This window comes from Musa acuminata, chromosome BXJ1-9, assembly GCF_036884655.1.
Source record: "Musa acuminata AAA Group cultivar baxijiao chromosome BXJ1-9, Cavendish_Baxijiao_AAA, whole genome shotgun sequence".
Taxonomy (NCBI): Eukaryota; Viridiplantae; Streptophyta; class Magnoliopsida; order Zingiberales; family Musaceae; genus Musa; species Musa acuminata.
Genome location: NC_088335.1, coordinates 41,923,187 through 41,932,457, shown reverse-complemented (window position 1 = coordinate 41,932,457; position 9,271 = coordinate 41,923,187). Strand labels below are relative to the sequence as shown.

Below are 9,271 nucleotides of genomic sequence, written 5' to 3'. Positions count from 1 at the left end.
GTGGACGATAAATTAGCGCTGTACGTGTGTGTTGTTACCAATTTAACCGACTTTGATTCCTTTCTTTTTTAACCAAAAACTTGTATATCGCTCCAAATTAGCATTTATGTATGTGTATGTAAAACCCTACCCATATATCAATTAGCCATTAACATATAAATATCCTTAAATATTTTTTTTTATATAATCTCTAAATTGGTAACGTCCGTATATATATCTATCCTTCTAAGTTTAATAAATAAATATTTAAATAATCATGATAAAATATATCTTATATTTTTCATTCTTTTAATACTTTTAAATTTATTGTTAATTATGGTTTGTTGTGACTACCTGTATTTATTGGGTATATGCCATGTAAGAAATATTAAATTCTTACTTATATATATGCATATATATATATAATGTCTAAATACTCCATAGTAGTTTTTGTAAAGGAATTAAAAAGAGAATATTTAATTAGAAATTTTTCATAAGCAAAAGGTGACGTGTTATCATTCTATAAAAAAAATTATATATACTCTTACTGATAAACTCATGATCTGACATTCGGATAATGTTTAAGACCATCAAAGATGTTATTCACATGCTGAAGTTAATCCACTTGGACTTTACTATGTAGTTATATTATTTTATGAAAGGAATTAAGAGGAGGAGTATATCATATATGAATGATACATTATGAAAAGAAAAAGAAAAAAAAGAAGAGAAGATACATTAAAATATGACTTATTTCTCTCAATATATTTAAATTCTTATTTAATCCCCCAATGGAAAAAAAATAAAAAATAAAAAACATATGACTCTATAGAAACATGATGTGATCTTTTATTCACTTATGCACTTGTTTAATTTTTTAAATATGATGTTTTATATATGATTATTGATGTGATTATTATTTTCGATTACTTCAGGACTCATAAAGAATCTCATAAGGACCTACTGAATATGTCATGTCACATCTATCGGGCACGTCATAGTAATAATATTTCTCTTAGTAAAATGACACACAAGAATAATATTATAAAATAACTTTCTCGTGTATATTTTTATTTTAAATTAATCAAATAAATATTTATAAGCTTTAAATGCATACTATTTGATTAATAAATTATTGATATAATCTTTTATACAAACCAAAAGTAAAATATAGGATACGAGAATTTTCTATCTTCATTAAAAGTTCTACTCAAAAAAATGAATCAAGTGGAATCAATTTTATTAAGTTAAATTAATAATCAAATTTAAAATGAAACTATATCTCCAAAATTCTTTGCAACAATCAACTAAGGGCCTTTACCTTTCCCTTCATAAGAATATCTAAATTAATCTTAGATCCTTAATATCAACAATGAGTCATACATAATCCTACTTTTTTTTTCAATATAAAATTTGATTATAAAAAATTTGACCATCATCTCTCTTTTCTCATATTTCATACAGTTGGTAACAACACATTATCTAGTTTATTATAAATAAATAAAAAATTAAAGGAGACCAATAATTCTAACTCTTGTAAAGAACTCTAAGGCCAATCATGTCATAAGCCACTCATATTCTAATTCTCTATCCATTGGACATATGACAAAAGATTTCATTCTTCATGTTATCGATCGTTAACTACTCGATGTTAACTCGATAAGACGAGGACAAGTCGCTAAGTAACTAAATTATGAGGTTTAATAATGAGACTAAACAAGTAATCAATTTGCATTTGTATGTGATAATCTATGCATTAATCGATAATTTAAGAACATTATAATTTTTTTATCAATAACCAAAAGGCCTTTACTGATGTTTCTCCAAATACTCTAAAAGTCAAATCCACATATAGCAAAGTCTTAAGTCAACTACATGTTTAAAACGATTGCTCTTCAAGTTGATCACAGTATTAAGATGACTGTTCTTAGAAGTCGATCATGTCCTTCAAGACAATCACTCCTTAGGTAGATCACATCATCAATATGACCTCTTCTTCAAGATGACTATTCAACTTTGGTTGCATCTTCGAGCTACTTCAACACAATATCATCTTTCAATCATCCTTAAGATGACAACTAACTGTTTATCAGTTACACCTTATCTTCAAGGCTTGTTTAACTCCCAAAACACAAAAAAGCCTCAACCACCAAACCACGAGTGAATTTAGTCATATTGGCAATACCAATCAATGAGGGCATAGGATGCAACGTTGAGCTTTCAACGTAGGTCTTTCTCTTGACATGATAAGGTTGATTTTACTCTCTCAATCTTATTAACTTACTCAATCTTGGCATCCCTTTCATTTGTTTAAACAAAAAAATGGTCTTCCAATTGTTAAGACTTTTAACTCTTGATATCTTTATCATGTCTAAGGCCTCCTTATCACTATATCCTCCTTATCACTATATCTTAATACCATTTATATTAACATTATTGACACATGTATATAAATGGCTTTTCTCCTTAATTAAGCATTCCTCAACATTCTCAATTGATTGACCTTAATAGGATGAGCACCCTTCCATCGTTCACAAAAAAAATGACTTATTTAATATTATACTAATTAACTTCATGTGTATAATATTAACATAAAAAGGGTTTTCTTATAGCTAGGTTTGACAATTTTGATCAACAACCCTAGGTTGAGTCAATTTCATATTACCAAACTCAATTTAAATCAATTTACCTGACCAAGTTAGGCCAAACCTAAATTCATATATTATTTTTTTCAAATAAAAGATAAAAAAACTTTTACACTTATTAAGATTTAAATTTATAATATTTTTTTATTACGAGTGAGACTCTTAAACATTACTTCCTACAAAACACAATATAACTATGTATAAGAGTTTATTATGCTTATAGCACTCGATGCATTAGCTTATAAAGACAAATATTAAAAGCACTAAACACAACCTAGGATATCCTCTTTATGTGTAATGCATTTTCTTATGGTAGAAAAATATTCAAAGTGTTTGATATTACCCAAGATATCTTATTTGCGTGTGGTTTGTTTATCCAAGGTAAAAATATATCCGAAGAGTCAAAAAACATTTGAAAATATCTTATTTGCACACAATGTATTCACTTACGACAAGAAAATATCTAAAGTGCTTGACTTATCGTAAAACATTTCATTTATATGTTATATATCTATCTAAGACAAAGACGCATATGAAGCACCTAATACATCATAGAGCAAACTCTTTATGCATAATATATCCACTTTAGATGAAAAAAAAACTAAAGCATAATTTAGCTATTTATGAGTGCAGGTGGTAGTGATTAAGATCTTGAAGAAACATTATTTTCTGAGACTCTTACCTTAAAGCAAATGAAATGGTTATTATTTTTAACCAATTGGAAAGTCACCACATGGAATAGAGTTATAATAATACTTTTTTTAGATTTTTTTAATTTAAAACTGGCCAAACATATATTTACAAATGTATACTAACTTAATTGTCCGAGGAATTTTGCTAAACAATGCTCTAGCATAGTCTAAGCAAGATGTGGGATATAAATATTTTTTACATTCGAAAAAAAATTTCCTTGTTTGTTCTAAATACTTAATGACTCCTATTTTTCAAATGCGATAGTACTCAAGTAGGTTAGGTAAAATCATTTTCACCAAGTAAAATTGATGATCAAATTTGATCTTATTAGATTACCACGTTTATCATTAGAGGCATTTTTTAGGGTGTCTATCTTGATAGGATAAAACTATACGAGGCTCCTTTAAAGTAGATAATTTCTCGTATGCTCACATATGAATACTAATGAAGACAAATGATGATTTATCATATGACAATCATCATAAGATCCAAAAGACCTCAACTTCACTATTAGAGGGACTGATAAGAATGCTTGTGCTACGAATAATAGAGAAATCAAATATTTATAATATCAAAGTCTCATCCACACTTAGATGTGGAAAAAATGGTATGGGGCCACCCATACCAAACAATACAAGCTTGTTTTCTCACACCAAACACAAATGATATTTGTGATTTATCAAATATGATATAGTATCTTCCATTGTTATTATTTCGGTTATACTTTATAATGTATGATAAGACTAAGTAAAATAAATACAAGTTTCTACTTGGACGACTATAAGTTTCTTGAATGACTAAGGATTATATTGGTTAAAAGAAATAAGGTTAGACTAAAGGCCTATGCTCATACGGTGGACCTTCGCCACATTTTCGGACATGCTTCCTTGCAGATAAATACATGTTATTGGGAACTTTATGAAAATATGGTCTGTTTACTTCTAGTATCACTATATATCGCATTAAGGAAACGGTGAATAAGCTTTTGTTTTCAAATGTTCAGTTCCATCTTAACTGTGGTAGCATTTGACATTCATAATGAAACAAATTATTTTTAGAGCATAGAAATGCGAATGTTCTTGCTGATGTAAATACATGTTTCATACACAGTGAATGTTGCTCATGCTTCATACAGTGTACTTATCTAGAATGCCATGGTACCTTTATAGGATATTGTGCATAGAGATTGTAAACCACCTAAAATGCATCACCTGAACCATAAAACTGCATTTAGTTGAGCAATCGATCATACTACTCTATCGCCTAAAAACAATTGATGGTAGCCACAAAGCAACGCCGTCACGCGACATCCTACGTAAATGATATCAAGATAGAATTCAAGCATAATCTAGCGTTGGCGTCCACAAGGTTTCCTTTTGTTCCCATCTCCTTCCCTATTTCCCAGACGGGAAGCTTCCCGACTTCCCTCCCACGCCATGTCCCCGACTCAAGGTCAAAGCTCAACTAGGGACGTTCTATGCGCACACCACGCTTCTCCTTCACTTAGCTCACCCATCATACCATCATACCAACGTGCTCTCGTGCCTCACGTCAACACACACACACCCGAGAACCACCAATCAACACCCGCCACTTCATCCAACTTCCTCACCCGATGGCGGTTTGACCACGCTTTTATCTTGTACAAGAAAAAGCGCACGCAAAAAGGACAAAGAACCAGAAGGTCGTGGGTCCCTTCATATCTCTTAGTCTCTTACGGCGCCTTCTCCTCTCGTACCACCAACCCAACTCGCCACGGGCACGTATCACGCGACGGTCCACACGTTCCCTTCGGCCAGTCATCAGTGTGACCCGGATGAGGATCCCCTGACATAGTAGGAGCAGGAGCCAACCCTTTTCCCTCACATGAAACCACTGTTGGCCCCACTTGCTCCGGCGGTTCCCAGTGTCCCAAGTGGCGAGAAAGGGCTGTTTGCTGACTTCGTAGACACGGAGGAGCCTCAACCCCCACCGAGCCCACGCCGATCACGTGCTGACTCAGCAACCCAATTCCGTTTCGCCACCTCACACACCGCCTCCGCCCCTAAACTGCTCCGCCGTCTATTTAACCGCCTCTGCCTCGCCCACGGCGCCGCCTGCCTCCCTCGTCTCCCGACCTCCGTTTCGAAGCGAGGTTGTAACGGTTAGGGCTTTGATGGAGATCCCTCTGATGGCAGAGGCGTTGCCGATCCCCGGCCTCATCGCCAGCATCCTGTCCGACCTCGCCGGCGCTTGGGCCTCTGTCGCCCTCCTCGTCGCCGGATTCGCCGCCTTCCTCCGCTTCCTCGGCCCGGCCAAGCTCGCCTTCCTCAGGTACACAAGAGCCAGATCGGCCATCTCTCAACCCGTCTGCTACTGCTCCTCTAGCGAAGACGATGACGACGACGTCGTCGAATCTGAATCGCCGTCCGACGATGATGACGACGAAGATGAGGCCTCGTCGTCATCACCCGATGAGTACGACTCCGCATCCGGCGGTTATTGGGACGACCATGGACGGGATGGTGGTTTGGATCTGGCGTTAGGTGGCGTGGTCGTCAGGACGTGGGAGGGGCTCGGCCTGGGGTTCGATCGCTCCGACGGCCGTATCTCGCTCATGGACCTGGACCGCGGCGAGGAGCTGAGGTCGTTCCTCGCCCAGGCCCCGGTTGCGGCGGAGAGCCTGGCTTCGCCCGCGGTGGTTGTATCGGCCGCGGATGGCGCAAGGGCCGCGGCAGCGGTGAGGGTGTGGGACCCCAGGGTGGCGGGGGAGCGGACCCCGGCCGCCGCAGCGGAGTGGCGACCCATCCTGCGTCGGAGAGTCATGAAAGTCGCCGGCCGGGCCGAGAGGGTGTTTGTGGGCGGCGACGACGGAGTGATAACGGCAGCAGACTTAAGAAGGGGCCGCTCGCCATCGGTGGTGCAGACGTGGCGTGAGAGTTCGTTGCCGCTTTTGCGCTCACGCAAATGAGCAAATGACGGACGAGCCCCTACCAGCCGTCTACCGGAAGACGAAAACCCGTGTCCATTCGTCGGTTGCGTTGTTCCGAATTCGTTTGCAATGGGCCTAATTATTGAGCTCAATTAACGATCAGGTCTAATCGCCGACGGATCGCTTTCTCGACTGTGTAGCTCTTAATTTATGGAGAATTATGATGCAGTTTTAATGGGAACAAATTGTTCTTTGGTTAATAAAGGTTAATTATAGATTATTTTATACAGTTAGTTATCTTTAATATCATCCCTACGTTTCAAAAGTTATAGGGATTTCTATATTTATTATATCATATATATTATCACATATAATAATAATAATATAATATTTAAAAATTAATTTTATAATACCTAATTACACGATGATATATAATTAATTCGATTAATAAAAAGAAAGCTTTTGTATCTTATAATAATGCCCTCGACCCGGTGGATATGTTCTGTCTTTTTTTTCCTCTAAATGGGTATTTTATGGAGTAGGTGATTTTTCATTGTAATCTGTGCCCGACGCTTGACACATTTAGAGTGAAAAATGGACTAAGGTTTAGCTGCAGGTTCCGCATTTGTACTCATTTAATTAATCTAGCGAACATTTGTAAGAGACCCGTTCTAATCATCTTGATTAGGTTGATATGATTGAATTTCTTATCTGTGGGACAGTTAATTAAAACAAAAGCGGTTTTATGCTTTCAAGATGAGACCTAAAAGGAGGTTTTAGGAGAGTCATGTTTGTTTAAAAGACTGATTCGTATGTTTTGAAATTTATGCATCAATTTTAGATTTTGGACATATTAAACATATCAAGAAAAAGAAAGAAAAGAGTTTCGGACACTTTGCTTTTACTGTTTCCTTCTTTACCAATTTTTTCTTCCGCTCTTATTATGAACAAAAGCTAAGCATAAATTAGAGGAGAAGGGACGATGTGGTGATGCAGGTGCCCCTCCGACTTTTCCTTCAGGAACTGCTCCACCGCCGCGGCGCCGGGCCCCGCCACGTCCCTCTCCCACGCCGCCTCAGCCTCCGCTGCCTCCCTGGCCAGTCGCGCAGCCACCACCGCGGTGGCGTCCAGCCTCCGCAGCGGCCATCCCATCTGCTCCAGCCGCTCGATCTTCCACACCTGCTCCTCCGCCAGCCGCCGCGTGTTCGCCTTGATGGCCACCACTGCAGCCTCATACGCTGGCGCCGTCCCCCGCCGCTCTCCCAGGAAGTACTCCTGGAACTCCGCCAACCCGATCGCCTTTGCCAGCCCCGGGTGCCTCAACTTCCCCGCTTCCTCATCCGCCTCGAAATACCGGCCCAACTCCTCCACCATCCCCGCCGCCACCATCTCCTCCACCCGCCGATCGAGTTGCTCCGCCAGCGTCGCAGCCTCCACGTCCACCCAAAGGAAGCAGCACCGATACCGCAGCCTCCCTTCCCTCCTCCTCCCCGCCTTCCAGCCACCGGCGAATGGGCTCCGCCCGGGGTCGTAGCTGCCGGCCATGGCGGCGTATATGAAGGAGTTGGACCCACCGGCCACCACCGGCAATCGGCCTCGGCCGGTTATCCCGGAGATTGCGCGGGCCACCATTTCCCGGAACGCCGCCGGCGGGAGCTCTCCCGCGGCTGGGTCGAGATCCCCCAGCAAATGGTGCGGCACGCCGCAGCGATCCGCGACCGGCATCTTGTTGGTGGTGATGTCGAGTCCCCGGTACACCTGAATCTTATCCGAGTTTACCACCTCCCCGGAGAACTCGGTTGCCAGGTCGATCGACAGCTTCGACTTCCCCGTCCCCGTGGCGCCCATGACCACCACCACGCTCTCCTTCCTTCCGGCATCATTGTCCTCAACACAATAATCTTCGGAAGAGTAACACCTCCGGCACATGTCCCGCTGCCAATGGCAGCTTCGTTTCGGCACCGTTGCGACCGTCGCGGGTCCGAGGCGCACCGAAGCCGGGCGATGGAGGTGTTGGAGTAGAGCTGCGTTGCCCCCTCTGGTGAGTAGAACTCTCATATAGCCCAACAAATAAGCACTTGGCCAAACCCACCAATCTGTGTCGCAAAGAGGTTCAACAAATGGAAGGCGGGCGAGAGCAGTGGCATAACACGAGTCTCAGGTGAGGGTGTTCAGTGTTCTCCTTCAGAGTTGACACACAAAAGGAGAGGAAAAGAAAGGTCGGGGGATGGCAATGACATTAATTAGGTGGCCGAGCCTTCTCTCAACTCAAGCTGTTCTTTGTTGTTGGCTTGACCCTGTGCTGTCTCTCCCTCTCCCTATATATGAGAGGTTGATGGAGCCTCCTTGCGAAAACCAGTAACCACCATGCTTATTTTAATTAGCTTCATCATTTCGATTGCCATGCCGGACAAGTGTCAGTGCCTGTGTTCTGCCCTCTTGCACTTCCATTCGCTTCGCGTTCTCTCCCTCCTACAGGTCAGTTCCCAATGCATTGCAGTAAAATAATGTACACGACTGGGAATGGAGAGGGAATGAGAAGAGGCGAGCAGAGTGTGGTACGCTGCTTGCTACCTGGGCAGTTCCTTGTAGTACTTCATATTATTACCCTATGGAAGTCACTGGGTGGGGATCGAATGGGGAAGAGTGAGGGACCATGCCAATTGCATTGGGATCAGAGACTGCATAAGAGGCTGTCTGTCCCTGTTGGGGGAAGGGTGGTGGGGGCAACCAATGGCCTGCTTGGGTTGAACCAGACCAGAGCAGGGCACTGATGCTGGCCACTTGAGCCCCATTTGGTCATAGGGAAGCCTTCTGCTTGTGCCACATAGTAATAGTTGTTTAATGATTTGCAGCGGGAGAGCACTCATGGTGTGCTCTTGGGAGGGGAAGAAGCCATCTCCGTTCCTCGGTTGGGGTACACATGGGGGGTGTGGGGTGACCTAAACTACACTTCCCATTATTGTGTTGAACAAGCATGCTCAGGAACATGGATGTGGCTGTCTAGTTTGAACCAGATTCTAAAGAACCGAATTATAACCTC

The 9,271-nt window shown here is 41.3% G+C and overlaps 2 protein-coding genes across 2 annotated transcripts; one reads left to right on the top strand and one right to left on the bottom strand.

Moving 5' to 3' along the window:
- Positions 1 to 5,390: 5,390 nt before the first annotated feature.
- Positions 5,391 to 6,513, top strand: LOC108953781 (uncharacterized). Its single transcript, XM_018831350.2, has one exon. The coding sequence runs from the start codon at positions 5,473 to 5,475 to the stop codon at positions 6,265 to 6,267; it is 795 nt and encodes a 264-aa protein (XP_018686895.2). The 5' UTR covers positions 5,391 to 5,472; the 3' UTR covers positions 6,268 to 6,513.
- A 550-nt stretch (positions 6,514 to 7,063) lies between these two features.
- LOC103998939 (adenylate isopentenyltransferase-like) lies at positions 7,064 to 8,587 on the bottom strand. The gene has a single exon (XM_009420567.3). The coding sequence runs from the start codon at positions 8,284 to 8,286 to the stop codon at positions 7,183 to 7,185; it is 1,104 nt and encodes a 367-aa protein (XP_009418842.2). The 5' UTR covers positions 8,287 to 8,587; the 3' UTR covers positions 7,064 to 7,182.
- Positions 8,588 to 9,271: the final 684 nt, after the last annotated feature.

Coding starts and splice junctions, on each gene's coding strand:
- LOC108953781 (XM_018831350.2), top strand. CDS start 5,473: ATGGAGATCCCTCTGATGGCAGAGGCGTTGCCGATCCCCGGCCTCATC.
- LOC103998939 (XM_009420567.3), bottom strand. CDS start 8,286: ATGAGAGTTCTACTCACCAGAGGGGGCAACGCAGCTCTACTCCAACAC.